Source organism: Colletes gigas, unplaced genomic scaffold (genome assembly GCF_013123115.1).
Source record: "Colletes gigas isolate AHSC1104 unplaced genomic scaffold, ASM1312311v1 Colletes_gigas_Sc00019, whole genome shotgun sequence".
Taxonomy (NCBI): domain Eukaryota; kingdom Metazoa; phylum Arthropoda; class Insecta; order Hymenoptera; family Colletidae; genus Colletes; species Colletes gigas.
This window is the reverse complement of record NW_025106648.1, coordinates 4,671,273-4,689,397: the sequence shown is the minus strand read 5'-3', so window position 1 is coordinate 4,689,397 and position 18,125 is coordinate 4,671,273. Positions and strand designations below refer to the sequence as shown.

The window sequence follows — 18,125 nt, the reverse complement described above, 5'->3', positions numbered from 1 at the left end:
AAGGTCTACGCGACGCCTTATTCCCACCATACAGGCTCGCTCTGACGTCACGCTACAATAAGTAGCTCACACAGTGTGTCGGAAAAATAACGGAATTTTTTAAATTTAATGAAAACTGCTAATGCCATCTATTGAAACAATGCGTAACCTGAAAGTTGTATGTTTCCTCTACAAAACAAAAGCATCATTATTGGAATCAATTAACGGATCGTCAAGTTATAACGGTTAAAGTGGCAGTACCTTTTGACACTTCGACGCAGAAACACAATGGAACAAAGAGCAAATATTAAATTTTGTTTCAAGCTCGGGAAAACTTTTACAGAAACATTTGAATTAATGAAAAAAGTTTATGGTGATGATTGTTTATCCTCCTTTCCATTTGTAACCTCCTACGATTCTCAGAGTTCCTACCCGCAGCAAAGCAGCGCTACAATTGGTGACCCGAACGGCGAAGTGGTGGATAACACTAGGAAGTAGCTCGAGAATTTTCAGGAAACGCAGAACGCACGCAGCGTAGGGCGAAGGAGGCAGCGCCAAAGGACAACGGTGTCTAATCGTATAGCAATATCTCTTTCGTAATCCCTCTCCAAAGGTGGCCTTTCGTTCACTCGATCGCCGGTCCTGACTAAATTTACCTGTTGAGGCCGTAGTCTCCAGAAGGACACAGATTGGCAGAATTCGAAGCAACAGCAATAATAGCACGCATAGTGGGGCCACAGGTAGGACAGCAGCATGTACTCTAGATGGCTTTAACAGTGCAAGCCACGAGAAAGGCTCGCCGCGCCAGACGATCAAGAGAACCGACCACGCAACAGCAAAAAGCAATATCCTACGGCGCAATAGAATCGAAGTTCTAGCGAGGATTAGAAAAGTCTCCAGAGATCGTCAATCGAGATAGAGGCGCTACACAAAGGCACGACGACGACAAGTCCAAGAGGAACGGAACATTGTAAATAGGAAAATGTACATAATATTCGATAAGTCCTGTAAATAGTAGACTAATCCGGTATCGTTAACACTGGTAGGGAGGTAATGTGGCGTCGCCTCCCATGCTCGCTACCAGAGGGGTTGCGCTCTCACAAGCGCTCGACTGACCTCTCGGTGCTATATATACAATTCTCAACCGGCTTCCCCCACCGATATCCCAGTCATGTAAGGTAGGGCCTGCTAGAAAGCCTTACTCATGAGTCCGCTAGAGCAGGGCCCGAAGGAATGCACTCCCTCCTTTCCTTTTCTAACCTCCTACGATTCTTAGAGTTCCTACCCGCAGCAAAGCAGCGCCACAGAACGAACTGTCTGAAACACAACTCCAACGCCGTTTCCTCCCTTTCAAGCACCCTTGCAACGATGCCCTTGGAAGGGGGTTCATGTCACGTTGGAACGAAGACGTCGCTTGAGGACGTTGGAGAATGTTGCAGTTGTTGGTCGACCAGCAGGGGTCAACTTTCTCCTTTGTACTTGGGGGAGTATCATAGTAGGGCTGTGTGCTGGTGCGCAGATGTGAGACTTGAAAGAAGAATTTTTCCCTACCAGGAACCTCGTCGTGAGCGCGAATTGAAGGTCGATTCAGCGCTCAACAGTATGTTTTATGCAATTTCAAACAGTTTTGCATACTACTTGTGTAATTAAAATTGTTGCAAATTGTTACTAATAGCTGTATTCTGTGTGAATAATGCAAAGACGTAGAAGAATTAATTGCAACAAAATTAAAAAAATGTAAATCAGGATCAGATAGGTTATGGACATATGTATATCTTGAACAGTTGGAATTTTCAATCCCATTCGAATAATAATTTTACAAATTGCTACAAATAATTTGCAAATTTTACAAAATATGTTGAAGAAGATAAAATTTGAATCGAAGCAAATGAAACACCTTCATTTGCTAGATACATAAAAAGTCCCTCGAGTGCAAACATTATTAGGACAAAAATTTCAAACTAAAATATCGAAGATAATTATTTGTTGACAGTTAGCTAAAATATGAATAAATATCTGTACTGAATCTCAGTTCTAAGCAAAAATGTATTAGTTTTCAATGGTAATAAATCTATTGGTTAACGAGATGTATAGCTTCCTTTCTCTAAAATCTAGTTAGAGATTTAGTATAACAGATTCAGTATTACATCATTAAAGATTCCAGTAACTCGGATGCGAGTAACTGGCTGTGTTCATCAATAAATGTAATGTTATCTCATCGTGATAATCCATTATACATATTCGTGATTAATGTTATCCGTTGTCTTCTTGAAATCTTTGATAACATTTTCGCGGAACGGATGGGAGTATCTCGATAATTATTAATTTGGAGGTCAATATTTTTACTCGATATTTGAATATCTTTACTTTCTTTCTCTCTTTCAAAATGTGCCATAAAAAATAAAACATTTTACTTACGAAAACGAAATTGACCTTTATATCTCATGAATGCCTCCACTTGTAAATAAAGTGGATATGTTATACAATTCACTAATTTCATTCAAGATAAGAGCGTTAAGTGTCTTATCCTTATACATATAAAAGACTCGGGGCTCAAACTTTCCATGTAGAGAAGAGGTGGCAACGTTCTTTTCTTCGCTGGCAGCGAAAAGAAAGAAATGACGAGCCTTCGACGTGTGAATAATAAATAAGATAAGTTGATAAGTAATTCGATTACAAAATTTTTGTTATTAATTATTTTTTAATGAGAATTTATTATCATATTTGTGGTTCTCCCCTGATTATAATTGGACCAAACACGATATTTAGACTTACTTTAATCAGAAAAGTGACACAAATATGAGAATGAAATCTTCGTTGAAGAATAACTATTAGTAAAAGAGATTTTACTGTTGTGGTAGGATTTTTTTATTAACATGCTGCCTTTCTCCATTCCTCAAAAATGGGATTTAACTCACTTTTCTGGCTACTCTGATAGCCAGACCTAGGCAAAATTTATTTCAAATAATAACTTCAAACTAATCATTTCAAATAATCTTAATTGATATCTCATAAATAATATAATTCAATTGATCTTAGATTCCTCATTAGATCAATTAATAAAAAATTGAAATACTATTTATTAGAGGAAATAACATTTATTTCTTAATTGACAAGTTTTTGTTTCCAAACAACGTTCAGAAAAAGGATTGAATATTTACTTTACTGACACTAATATTCATTACATTAATATGTTAGTATCTAATTGTAATAATATACATATAAGTAAAGAATATAATAACTGTACATTATACACTATCAGTGATATTAACAAATTACAATATTATTTATCGTAGGAAAAATTTGTTTTAGCTTTTAACAAAACTCTATTAAGAAACAAATAATTTTCGTCAAACCTAATAATAAATAGCAAATAATATAATAGTATAAAATGACAAATAATTTATTTCGTGGACTGGTATTCAATTCGAAATACATTAATTCATTTTCTATATGAAATACTTCACGAAATAACGGTGTCATTTCAAAATAAATTATTTATTGAAAAATCTCACATACAAGTAAGTGATGATATAAAAATTGAAGAATAGAGATCTTTTTCACATATATTTAGAGAGAGGATCAGACATGCGAATATATGAGATTTCAATTACTTAAATACACCAGATGGTTATTAAAAATTTCTCCATTTATCGGATATGCCAAAAATGAACTTTTTGAATAATGCTTTTAACACTAGAACTAAAGGGAATTAAAACGATAGATATTTGAAGAAATGTATAATACAATGGAAATAAATGGATATTCATTTTCTAATAGAGAACCACTGTAAGTTTACAAAAATTCAGACGAGAAATTTTTTTACAAATTTTATTAGAAATTACAAATGGGTCATGTTGACCACTTCGGTAGTTCTAGTGTTAAGTAATAGTAAAGATATTTATGGTTCGACTTTAGGTTTGGCCACAATGATCTTATTGGCTGCATTGGGTGTGGTGGTGATTATGTATTACGAAATATGGGTTAGTAACAGCATTCACGTGATGTTGAATTTGCAAAGAGTTTCTTGTTCAAGGTTTAACGCGTTCCGTGGCAGATATCTTATTCAAACTGTTTGTGTACGATATTTATTATCAGGAAACAATATCTTCCCTCTTAACTTTCCAGTAGGCATGTCTGATACTTTGACACGAGCGAATTCGTGTCGTAATTTTTACAACCATTAGTGTTTTACGTTTTAGAACGTAATAACTGCAAAAAACAAATAAATTAGGTAAAGTAATGGTTAACGAACTCAATTAAATATCTAATTGCAGCATGATCTGGGTAATGATAAAATACATAGTTTGCTTAACTTTCTCAGGGAAACGACAATAATGAAAGAAATAATCTATCATCCTCATAAAAAAAATAATATATAAGTGATCTTAAATATGTATTTCTTTCGATAATTAAGTCCTATTTAGTTATGTTAGCTTTGATTTTAAGTTTCATAATATTAGTACCCACATGCTTATTATGTATATTTGGCAAAGATGGAGTTTTCGCTACTCGGTTGGTAATATGATAAAATTTTAATAATTGGAATAAAACACTTTGTTTCGTATATTTGTTAAAATCATTCAAATAGGTGTTTGGTGTCATTTTCGTTGTAAGAATATTTCAGAAAGATCACATTAAAATTCGGTAACTCATTGGTAGCTTGAAACATTGTCGCGTTGGTCGCGTGTCGAAGAGAACGTCGAGGATCATTCTGAGCTAAAAATTGCTGCGTATGACTAGTTTTTCTCGTGTGGGTGCGTATATGTAAAGTGGGCCTCTTGCCTAGTAAAGTGCTTGACAAACAACCGGTACTTAGTAAATAGCCGAATCTGTAGACCCGGCTTAAGGAAAATTACTTAAGATAAGAATTTACCGACACATGTACATACAGGCTGTTCGGCCACCTCTGCGAAAAATTTGAATGGGAGATTCTAGAGACCAAAATAACACGAAAATCAAGAATACCAATTTGTTGATTGAGGTTTCGTTAAAAAGTTATTAGCCTTTAAAGTTCCGTACCGACTGGCGAAAAAAAAAAATTTCGAATCGTTCTGGAAAAAATATTTTTGGCTGCGGGGGTCAATTACAACCATTTTTGGTGAATAGACATACCCCCGAAATCCTACACACTTTCCAGAAAAAAATTCATTACCGAAAATATAATATGTGGCCAGAAATGTTTACCCGAAATTTCATGCGCATCTTTAAAACATTGTAATTCCTGAAGAGATGGAAGGATTTTAATATTTCAAAATGCAATCGACGCGTATTTTGGCGAAGAATATGTAGAAATACCAAAACTATTTGAAAAGTTGTTCCTTAAACCCGTAAAGTAAGAAAAACCACATAAAAATGGTCGAATTTTCAAACAGCCATAACTCCTACAATAGTAAATATATTTCAGTGAAATTTATTTCTGATGTAGAGCCCATAGGTACCTACAAAAAAGTATTAGACAACTTTTCTGTAGAGCGTCAAACAAATTTACTAAAAATGAAAAACTAATTTTTAAAAAAAATCGACAGGTGTCTAAATTTTTCGGCGAAAAAAAATATTTCAAATCGTTCTGAAAAAATTATCTTCGTTTGTGGGGGTCAATTACAATCACTTTTGGTCAGTACACATACCTCCGAAATCATAACCACTTTCGAGAAAAAAATTCAATAAATGGAGAAATTTTTCGACGAAATTAAAAACTTTCAAATCATTCTGAAAAAATTATTCTTAGTTGCAGGGGTCAATTGCAATTATTTTCGGTGAATAGACATACCCCAGAAATCCTACGAATTTTCGAGAAAAAAATTTGTGTAGGTGGACAAATTTTATTAACAATTTTATTAATAACTTTTTAACGAAGCTTCAATCAACAAATTGGTATTCTTGATTTTCGTTTTATTTTGGGCTCTAGAATGTCTCAGAATTTTTCCCAAGGGTGACCGAACACCCTGTATAAAAGCTTAATGTCATTTGACATAACTTGAGCATGGTAATAACGTGTATAAAACAAACTCTATCGATACGACGTGATATAATTAGCAATCCATTCGAATGTTCCTATTTTCAGCTACGTAAAGTAATAATACGTCTCTAACTATGTCTATATATGTACATATATGTCGTCTCTATTATCTGAGTCTTGTAATTACAATTTAAGATAATTTTAGATTAGTCGATAAATACAGAATTTTTATTATCGTAATCATTTAGCGGATTTTAATCTTTCGACTGCAATTCAAAATTGAATTGAAATTGCCAACGTAGGTTAATGAAAACTTTAAACTTCGGCAAATCGTGTTAACTTAACTTTATGTATAGATAAGTCAATAAATAAATCTATTTTTTGTTAAATATATAAAGTTTTAGAGAAATGGCGGAATCCTTTTTTAAAAGGAAAATATTATTTTAAGTGGCATTGTTTCACATTTATATTAAAGATATTTGATATCTGGTTTAACCCTTAAGTGGATTCTCATCTGAATTATTTTACTTAATGTTGATTTTTACCAAACTGGTAAATGGAAATCCACTTTCCTTTAAAGCATTTAAAAAATAATGAACTAATAGACGATTACATAAATTTTCCAATAATTACATTGACATATATTAAATAATTATTAAGGGTTAATAAATGATCGTATAATTCTTATGTTTATTTCTGCAACCAATTTATTACGATACTTTGTTCTAGTAGACAAGTGGTTTTTGGGCATACCATTGATGATTTTTCAGAATTAAAAATTTGTTTATTATAAAGTCCTCTGAAAAGTACTGCTAACTTTTGTTTAATAAATTACAATCGTAGAACTGGCTATTCAACAGGAGTGAGTTTTTTTTATGTTTACACTAAAGACAAATGACTACTCAATAAGAGCTGCTTCACCTTAAAAAGAAAGTTCACGTAATTGTGTTAGCAGACATATGCTCATTAAGAAAAGTATATATATTTTATTTAACAGTCAACTATGACCAGGTTATAAAACGTGTTCTACCGTAAAACAAATTTTCCCAAAATTGATATTGATTATAATTTCTTCTTCACAGGCCGAAAAGTGAAAGAGTCTGAACTGCAATTGTGTTAATCTTGATTTTTGTTGTATTTTCATCCGTAGATTCACCTCGTGACAGGATTCCAATTAATTAAAGAACACCCTGTGTATAATGAGTTCTGTCGCTCCGTGTAGCATACATTGGAACGCTTTGATAAGTGTTATGAGTAGACTGCGGATCTTTATGCAAATTCACATTTTTATTAATAGAATTAATGAAACGGAAGCTTCGCAGAGGGCTGTCTCAACCTCTAAATATAATAATTCGTATCTTACATGAAGTATTTCTTATATTTTGCATATTAAATGCATTCTGTAGTTTTTTGAGGATTAAAGTTTCCCATAAATGCATAAACATCCGCAGTCTAGTTATGAGTCTCGAGATGTGCCCTCGCGCAGTACATTGATCGCAATTAAATAATTTTTGACTAATTCCACACAAATGTGTTCGCCTCGGTGTAGGTGTACCTAGGCACTGAATTGAAATCACATGCAAGTCATGGTATCAAACGTGTATTATATAAGGGGAACGCTAATGAAGAGATATCATCATTGTGAGCGCAACCGAAGAAGAAATCAGTGATTGTCGAACTGACAATTTAATTATCGCGTTGAAACGAAACTTCTAAAGGAAAACATTTACGTGAATGTGTTCGTCTTTACCGTTCCTTGAACATTTTTATAGCATAGTATTTCATCGAATTTAACGGAAAGCTAGTGTGCAATCGTCCACGTGCAAAGAGGATGACTTGGCCAGCGTTTGAAAGTCTCGGGCTCCTCGTTGCAGTATTAATTTTGTTTTATTATTATGCTACGTCAAACTACGATTTCTGGGAGAAAAGAGGCGTGAAGGGGCCGAGACCTATTCCCTGTTTGGGTAATTATAAGGATGTGTTTCTCGGAAGGGCTTCGTTGAGTGATATTTTCGTCAAGGCGTATTACGACTACAAGGATGAATCGATGGTGGGAATATTTGGAGGACGTAGGCCCCTCCTGGTCCTGAGGGACCCAAACTTAATGAAGGACGTCCTCATCAAAGACTTTGCCGTCTTCGCTAATAGATCACCATGTGCTGCAGAAGTGGTACGTAAATCACGATTCTTCCTCGTTAAACAATTGCGACTAAAAGCTGTGGCGTCAATAGTGGCGACAGCATTTCATATTTAGCTGAGTTTTACTCTGTGTCTCTATAAAGCAACTGTCTTTTTGCTCTGTTATAAGCATGTAAACGTCATTATTTAGCGTAATTTGACGTACTTTTATCTCAATAATGAATACGTATGCCTGTGTTATTGACTTAGTATGCCACTAATACTGTATTATTATTAATACAATGCATTAAGTCAGTCCATAAATTTTTACATATACAAGAATCTTTGATTTAAAGGAAAATAATTTACTTATTAATTTGTACATATACAGGGTGAACCGTTTAACTTGATCAGTTTGTCAAAAGTCAAAATGCTTTTTGTCTACTATAACATGGTTTTTGCTAATTGTTTTTCCCCGAAGTTTTCAATATGACCTGTTTTTTTTATAAAGATACTTATTTTTTGTTACACTTATCGTTCAGTGGATATTAAGACGAATTCAACAAGCAGCATAGTGAATACATTTGTTTCTATTTAAACAAAAGAAAAACGTTAAGAAAAATTTCACAAGTTTCATTGCATGTTATTAACAAGAAATAGAAAAAAAATAACTAGCAAAGAATTTAGTATAATTATCTTAAAGCTCTCCCTAAACCATTATACTAGATAAAAACATTTTTAACGGACCACTAATAACAGAAAAAATTAAGTTGGATAAGTTACGAGGTTCACACTGTATATGAATTGAATACAAAATTATTCAGAGATTGCTCTTTCAAATTATAACGAGACAAATAGAAGTCATCAATTCCTAATGTTAATGACGTTATTAAAAAAATTATAAATATTAAGGTTTACTTAATCTAAGTGTTTTAAAGATACGCCAATGATATTTTTACTGATAAATAACTTTATTGATAGGTAGATAAATTTGTTTACATGTAATAATGATGCTTTCTAGATCATATTTAACAGTGGTTCGTAAAAAAGGTATTAAAAGATCCTTTGAATGCTACAGTACAGTGCAATCAATTTTAATTTTAACTTGTAACGTGTTTTTTTTATTTGACTTCGCTAAACAAATTTTGACTTTATGGGTGTTATTATGAAGATTTTATCTCTCCGTGTCCACACTAAACGTAATATCACATTACTTTTTAATCCGTACGTTTCTCTGTATTATATCGCTCGAAATAGCATTAATCTCGCATTTAAAATAAATTTTGCTCTGTGCATTGTTCTTCGTTCAAAGAAACTATTTCACATTTCATTTACGAATTGAATTTAAATAAACAAAGAAATATTTGTTAACATAATATACAGATATGAGTAAGTAGCTTACTAGAAGTAAATAGCTTGTGGACTGATCTGATTGATATCAATGATAGCAGCGGTGTTTTGGATGTAAAGTTCATGATTGATAAGGAACAGGTGACAATTTATTGAAAACAATTTGTTATTCATAATATACACTTAGTGTGACAAAATCGACCAATTGTATTGTTTCTTTAGTTGGGGATATTTACGTTTGTACGTTTGGTCTTTATTTAGTTTTTAAAACAAGGGGGGAAAGTGGTTTGAGAAAGAAATATTCGATCCATGAAAAATATGAATTTAAAAAAAAAAATGTTTTTGAATAGCGGTGTTTGCTTCATACAGTCAAAATCATAATGATTCTGGACATCTAATAATAAATAATAAATAATAAATGTGAATAAATTTCATTCAAGAATATCGAATAAGAATTTTAGATTTGTTCGTCGACTAATTTGCGTGTACTTTTTGTTTGTAAATTCACTATTTTATTTTACACATACAGCTTTATTCGTTGCTCGCGAATAAAATTTGCCTAATTCTGGTTGACGATAGGTGCAAAGAAGCCCTTCGTAACTACAAACAAGCATTCAATCGTTATAAAAAACATAATACCGAAGAAAATAGAATTGAATACAAGAGAATGCGAGGAACCGCCAGGAGGATCATCAAAGAAAGTAAAAAGGACAGCTGGACTGAATTCGTAGCATCACTAACCAACAAAACGAATACGAAAGAAATCTGGAACAAAATAAACGCAATAAGAGAAAACCAGAGAAGTTATCATACACCATTCATGCTGAACAACACAAACGACACTATATCCAACCCACATGAAATCGCAAATATGCTTGGAATGACATTCGCAAAAAATTTCAGCTCTTTGAACTATTCAGAAAACTTTAGACAATACAAATCAGACCAAAAGGAAAAAAAATAGATGTAACCGACGACATCACTCGTCTGTATCTTAATACACCCATTTCTGCAAAAGAAATCAACGACTAAAAAGAGTAAAGCACTCCAGCCCCGGGCCTGGCAACATCTCTAACGAACTAATAAAAAACCTGCCTGCTATTGGAATCGAGACACTACTTAAATTATATAATGTTATATGGCCAAGTAACACTGTTAGGAACTTGGCAAGGTTTACGATACAGTCTCTTGTGAATACCGCTATTTTTGAAGTAGTCGGCACACCACGTGCAAACTTACAACATCCGAACGAGCAACACTCGACCACGGATAGAACAAACACCTTCTCAAAAAAATGGATTGAAGCCTTTGTTGTTCCAATACTGAAACCCGGCAAGGATCCCACTAAACCTAATAATTATAGGCCAATCGCATTAACATGTAATATGTGTAAGATACTCAAGAAAATTATCAACGCTCGATTAAGATGGTTTCTCGAATCCAACAAACTCATCACACGTAATCAATTCGGGTTTCGAACGGGACACTCCACCACGTCTCACCTTGTCAGCTTGGAAACCCACATCCGAGAAGCATTCAGCAACAATCAACACGTCCTTGCAGTTAGCTTAGATATGGAAAAAGCCTATGACATGGTTTGGAGACGGCGCATCTTAAGCAAACTCCATGAAATGGGGATCGGTGGCTACATGTGGCACTTCATCAAAAACTTCATCAACAATAGAAGTATTCAAGCCCGCTTCAACAATAGTCTGTCACAAGAAATCTTAATAGAAAATGGTGTACCACAAGGGTCCGTCCTCAGCGTCACGTTATTCCTAATAGCTATTAACGACGCCTGCTGTATCACCAAACCTCCTGTTATTACAAGAGTATTTGCTGACAGCTCATCCAACAGTCTCTTAATAAACTCCACAACTGGTCTGAAACAAATGGATTGAAATTTTCAACTGCGAAAACTGAATGCATTGTATTCTCTAAACGCCAGGAAATTCTTCCATCGGTCTTAAAAATTGGAAGAAATCAGCTTCAATTTGTTACCTGTACTGAAATCCTCGGAGTACACTTTGACTCAATACTTACATGGAGTAATCATGTACACTATCTCATCAACAGTAGTAAAGAAAGGATGAAAATAATAAAAGCCCTAGTATATAACAATTGGGTAGCGGACAAAACCGTACTCTCGCAGGCCTATAAAGCAACTGTTCGATCTAAAATAGACTATGCGTCTATAATATACAACTCAGCCAAATCAGACACTCTTAGAAAATTAGAATCAGTCCACAACACCGGGTTAAGACTAACAACAGGAGCATTCCATACCAGCCCTGTTGAAAGTATTTTAATTGAGACCGGCAAAACGTCTCTGAGGGATAGAAAAAAACTGTTAAACCTAAAATATGTCGTAAGGGCCGCCACATCCACCAACCCAATTATCTACGAAGACTGCTTCCCAAGGAATAAACGAAATACAAACTACCAATTGCACAACTCTCTCCTCCACCACAAAATTCAAATATACTCGACGAACTTCAATTCAAGCTACCGGCCATGGAAAAAAACAGACCCCATAAAATACCTCTCTAGACATTGAGTACACCTACCATCGACTTATCACTCACAAAGAACAAAAAGGACGAGCTAAACGTAAACAAATGGAAAGAACTATTCTCCACTCTGTGCAAAGTTTACACCAACTTCCCCCACGTCTACACTGATGGGTCGAAGGACAAGGTGGGCAGAACAGGAGCTGTAGTCATGCAAAATAAAACAGCTAAATATGGCTTAAACCATCAACAGTATACACACAGCTGAAGCATATGCACTTCTCTCGGCTCTTAATCTTATAGACAGCTCCCCTGAACCTAAATTTATCATTTTCTTCGACTCCCTGTCCTCCATTGTGAAAATACAAAACACGAAACAAACCACCGACGTAAGAAACCTACGACCAACTGGTCAAATCCAACAAAACATATTTGGAAACGAAATGGCTGACCTGGAAGCGAAAATTGCATCAACCCTAGACAACCAACCGATACTCAACATGTCCGCAGATATCAATAGGCACATCGTATTCTTGTGGAAAGAATCCTGGAACCGAATATGGCAAAACCACAAAACAAGCTTAATCCATAGATCGATTCAAAACTTTTACGACATTACAACAAACCTCAAATTCAATAGAAAACAGCAAGTAGCACTAACGCAAATCAGAACCGGCCATAGCAAATTATCACATGCATACCTCTTGAACAATAGTTCTCCCAGTACCTGCGAAATATGCAACACACTTTTAACCATCGACCACATCATCATCGAATGTAGAAAATATGCGCAAACAAGGAGAAAACTGAACATCACGGCTATGCTCACGGAACTACTTGCATCGTCATCACACCAAGACGAAGTGATAAATTTTTGCAACACCATCGGATTACTAGACAAACTATGAAGACTCTCTTGGCAGCACAGCATCCAATCACCTACCCCTAACGTCCCGCAATTCATAGTACAGTCGCTAATAACCTTTGCAGTTGATGCGACTATAAACTTTCAATAAAAAAAAAAAATTCTGGTTGACACGAATTTCTGTAATTCCGTGAGTACATTCTCCGAATAATTACTACAGATTCGACGATAAATAAGCAAATTTTTCTACATATTACGAATCTTAAGCTGCGAGAGGATGATTTAGCTGAAGAAGGTGGCTAAAGTGTCGTGAACTTGGACACGTTTTTATCTTCACGATATATTCTAAAAGTTGTGGAGTCACCTCAGTGCCACAAAGTTTACTTTTACCTTTTGATTGTTTACCTTTTTTCATGACACGTCGATGTATAATTTATAGGAACCATTATCGACGCACCTCTTCAGGCTGGAGTCGGAGAAATGGAGACCCTTGAGAACCAGACTTTCACCTATCTTCTCTTCGGGTAAACTGAAGGAGATGTTTCACTTGTTGCTGGAGTGCTCGAATCACTTAGTGAAGTACGTGGACGGGCTAGTCGGTAACGGCGTAGAAATAGTCGAGTCCCATGAAATCGCGGCGAAGTATACCACTGACGTGATTGGTTCCTGTGCATTTGGTATCGAGATGAAAGCACTGGCCGCGGAAGACAGCGAATTCCGTAAAATAGGTCGTCAAATTTTCGAAACGACCTGGCAGTCCTTTCTCAGAGACAGATTGAGGGAGTATCCGCTCATCTTCAAGCTCGTTGGCCGCTTTATCGTCGATCACGAGGTCACGGAATTCCTTACGAATATTACCATAAAGACTATAGAATACAGGATCAAAAACAATGTTCAAAGAAACGATTTCATTGACATTTTGGTGGACTTGAAGCAACATCCGGAGAAACTTGGCGTTGATGGTATAGATTAATTCATCTTTTTTCTTTGAATGTTATTTGTCTTCTATAAACTTTTTTAGAGTTATATGAAAAATTACTTTTTTTAGAAAGTGACATTTTTCAGGAAATCTGAAAAATTTGTCTTTCGTTTTTTTTTAGTGAAATTACAGTCCTGTCTTCTCTCTTAATGTCTATGAAAACAAAATTTTGATTATCTTTTATCTTTTACACATATTTTATTTTTCTATTTAAAGTCTCTTAACTTTATAATAAATGCAGCGCTGAGTTTGAAAGTCCGTATGATATTAAAAAATAGTATCTGAAGTAATTTTAAGGTAGAATATAGACTCGCTACGTCTTAATAATTTTGTCAACATTATTTTAGTGTTTGCTATTTTTTATTTAACAATTGTATTTTTTCTATAGAATTGACAGATCATTACTTGGCGGCACAAGCCTTTGTGTTCTTCATTGCTGGCTTCGAATCATCTTCGGTAACAATCTCCAATTCTTTGTTCGAGCTTTCATTAAATCCAACGGTTCAGGAGAAACTTCGAGCAGAGGTTAAAGGTGTTCTGCAGAAGAACAATGGCGAAATCACATATGAGAGTGTAAGGGAAATGAAGTACCTAGACGCATGTGTTAAAGGTATATCTTTAGAATTAGCATGTATATTGATTGCAGTGAAAAAAGTGTTAATGTAAATTTCAAGGATAACTTTTTTATTTCAAATTAAATATTATATTTTTAATATATAAAGTTACAGTCCTTCGAAAAGTACATGTATGATCTATGACATTTATTGGCAAGATTAAATAAGATATTAATTATATTGGTGGATTAATTGAATTATTAAGTGAAAAGTTCTACTCGACTCATAACTCTCTAAATGTCTTATAAATTTTTTGTTTATGTGTCTTGAAATTGCCGATAGCATTTCGTATTTTATTGAACCTTATTAAGTGCAAAGTCTAATCATTTAAGATGTAATCGATTATCTAATATATCAAATTATCAACAACTCTGACATAAAAATAATTCATTCAATATTAGATAATACTAAGATGCAATATCATTACATTGATTTTCCAAAATCAATACATATAAAAGTACACTTCAGTTTGGAAATAAATTTTTCAGTATCTTTAACAATCACCTTCACATAAGTATTAAAAAATATTTTGTATTAACATTTGCAATTTTTTTTTTCACAAATATTTTATTAGAATGTCAAGAATCTAAAAGTAGAGTGAGATATTGTTAAACGACAAAGGCAAATGACGAATCGCTTGTACATATGTGTAAACAAATACAGTGATTACTTTCAGAAAAATATGTTTTACGAGTGGTGTGTTCATTGGTATTATATTACCTTGAATACGAAAAGTAGTAAATATGTAATTCCGCGTAAAAAAATATTGATAATTGTTGCGCGCATATGGCCGCACGATGGCGCTTTACGTTGGAGTACTGGTCGACCGTAGGGGAACCCCACAAGTGAAGCTCGCCAGTCGGTCGCGCGGAATTCTCGTGTCTGTTGTATTACTATTCGAGACAGTGTTATAAAACATTTCTTCTTCGCTACCTCTGTAATTTCGCTTTATGGTACATTAGACCTGGATAAATTACATTTTATATTCTATCTAACCAAAATCATCTTGAAATGTTACAAAATATGACCTCGAAAAAGCTGTTTGCTTGTCAACAAATTTTCCCCTATTAGACAAATACACTCTGTTCCACAAGAGCGTGTCGGTCATATTTTCTGCGAAAAAAGGAATTGTTTATAATTGAACGTATGACCTCAAAATATAAACATTGTACTACAATGCATTTACTTAGTATGTTGTTCAGTTGCCATCATTGTCGATTATAGCCCGGCACCGTTTAGGCATACTTTCGGCGAGATTTTCCGCCATTGTTTCGGGTAGAGACCTCCATATTTAGCGGATGTGACGTGTCAATTGTTTCACATTAAATACCCGCTTTTCTCTGAGCCTGACCTTCATTGCTGCCCACACGTTTTCGATGGGATTAGCGTCAGGCGACTGAGAAGACCAATCCAGTGTTTTGATGCCATTTTCGCGTTTCCACTCCGTGCATGCACGACTTCGGTGCTTAGGGTTATTATCCTCTTGAAGCACCTACAAGCTGTTATCTGAGCCAAACCATCTTCCAGCAGACTTTAATAAACAATGTTGATATATTTTGATCATCTTTTGGACATTAAGATTGCCCGTAAACAGGTACAAAACTTCAAATCTTTGTCTACAGAAGCAACCCCAGACATGCACCTTTACCGGGTGCTTCACTGTGCGCTGGATAACGGGAACTGCACGAGGTGACCACGCATGCCTTCTTGTACCCCAGGCCCAAAAAGAGGATTCATCCGTAAAGATAATGTTGAAGAAATCACGATCGATATTAGCCCTCGCCCATAACAGACGCTTTTCAATATGCTTTTCGGTCAAAAATGGTTTCAACTTTGTGCACCGCCACCCATAGTTAGCATCATGTAATCGACGTCGAATTGTATTCAGGCTCACTTCTACACTCTTTTTCGCTAAAACTAACTTGGCTTTTCGTAGGGAACACCCAGGATTCTTTTTAAAGATTCTTAAAATTGCTTTGTCGTCCTTTTCTGGCATTGAAAGACGTTGCCACGTTCGGGTAGGCCGTCAACATTTTTAACTTCCTCATACCTTTTCACCCACTTCTTAATAAAGGACACTGACTTGCCCATGTAGCGACTGGCCACTGTTAACGACATTTTGTGTCCTTTTGGATGATTACAGAGAAACACCGCTTCTAAGCGACTAGTGTACGCTGCACTCATTGTTATTTTTGTCACCTTCAACGCAGATAACAGCCCACACTACTGATTTAACCTCAAAGCATTGAAGCCAAGTGTTCAAACAGTTAAATTAACCGATTGTTAAACAGATGCGTCGTCTAGTGACAAAATTAGGAACGACACGCTCTTGTGGAACTGAGTGTAATATTTTCCTCTGACGTTTCTTCCTACAATCAAAATCAACTGATATATTTAAAATGCTCGAGTATTGGGTATTCCGTACTCAAGGTCTCTTGAAGGTCATATAATTTGACATCATTGAATTAATCTCGACCTCCATCAAAAAATATGAACGACCTTGAAATTTCGAAATATACAAGGTGTTGATTGAGGCTTCGTTAAAAAGTTATTAAAGTTTAAAGTTCCGCCTGTAGAACGGCAACTTGAGAACAGCTGCGTATGCGCGATAGTGGCTCTCACTCAGAAAACTACGAGGCTATCGATACGTCAGTGAGTAGAATCTCTAATGCTGAGTGAGAACCACTGGGACCAACCTGTCGTGGCCGACAAATTGCCGTTCTATAGGCGGAACTTCAAACGTTAATAACTTTTAAACGAAGCCTCCATCAACAAATTAGTATTCTTGATTTTCGTCTTATTTTGGCCTGTAGAATCACCCATTAAAATTTTTCCCAGGGGTGGCCGAACACCCTGTATAGCATAGAGAGAATTTTGTTGTGCATCCACATCTTGTATACTTACTTCATATCACCAATAATGTTTTTTTTTTATATTCGCAGAAACACTTAGAAAATATCCAGTAGTACTGTATCTCGCCAGGAGGTCAGTGACGAATTATACGTTTTCGGGGACGAAAGTAACCGTTCCCAAGGATCAACTCGTTTATCTGCCAATCTATGCGATTCAACGTGATCCAGATATTTATCCAGAGCCAGAGGTCTACGATCCCGACAGGTTCCTCGACGAAAATGCCAAACATAGAAACCCAATGTATTTCTTACCATTCGGCGATGGCCCAAGGAATTGCATTGGTAAACTATCTTCTTGTTGAAAAGAACCAAATGGATTTTATGTTTTACAGCAACTGCGTTTGATTTTATTTTCAGCGTCAAGATTCGCCGACTACCAAACGAAAGTGGCAGTAATCAGAATTATGCAATACTATAAACTCGATACCTGCGACAAAACTCCAGTGCCGTTCGTTTTGAGTCCGAAGCCGTTGTTCCTTTTCAAACCGGTTCACGGGATATATGTAAAAATGTCGAAGCTCAAGGAGTGAAGAATCTTTATACATGTTCAAATATAAACAAGAATTAATGTTAATTAGTCAAGAGAAACCTAAATAAGAAATTATTTATAGAAACGTTAGTTTTCTCTTTGAAGTCTTTACATTTTGACCGTTCACGATTGATAAGAATATTAAACTGAACTGAAATATTTAAACTTCTTACTTTTTTAAAGATCATCCCTATCATTGCTTGAGATGTCAAAGCTCGAAATGTGATAGAAAATTATAGATACACCAAGCAATCCTGAAATTATTTAATATTTGATTTATAGTTATTTTTATATCATTCGATTTTAT

At 35.0% G+C, this 18,125-nt stretch overlaps 1 protein-coding gene across 1 annotated transcript; it reads left to right on the top strand.

Annotated features, from left to right (window-relative positions):
• The first annotated feature begins 7,772 nt into the window (after positions 1 to 7,772).
• LOC122400564 (probable cytochrome P450 6a13) lies at positions 7,773 to 17,819 on the top strand. Its single transcript, XM_043402087.1, has 5 exons — positions 7,773 to 8,111; positions 13,224 to 13,746; positions 14,152 to 14,373; positions 17,320 to 17,571; positions 17,647 to 17,819. The coding sequence occupies exons 1-5, from the start codon at positions 7,773 to 7,775 to the stop codon at positions 17,817 to 17,819; spliced, it is 1,509 nt and encodes a 502-aa protein (XP_043258022.1).
• The last annotated feature ends 306 nt before the right edge of the window (positions 17,820 to 18,125 follow it).

Excerpts from the sequence above, each read along its gene's own strand:
- LOC122400564 (XM_043402087.1), top strand. The coding sequence starts at position 7,773 with ATGACTTGGCCAGCGTTTGAAAGTCTCGGGCTCCTCGTTGCAGTATTA. Across the intron at positions 13,747-14,151 it reads GGAGAAACTTGGCGTTGATG|AATTGACAGATCATTACTTG; the intron begins GTATAGATTAAT and ends TTTTTTCTATAG. Across the intron at positions 17,572-17,646 it reads TGGCCCAAGGAATTGCATTG|CGTCAAGATTCGCCGACTAC; the intron begins GTAAACTATCTT and ends TTTTATTTTCAG.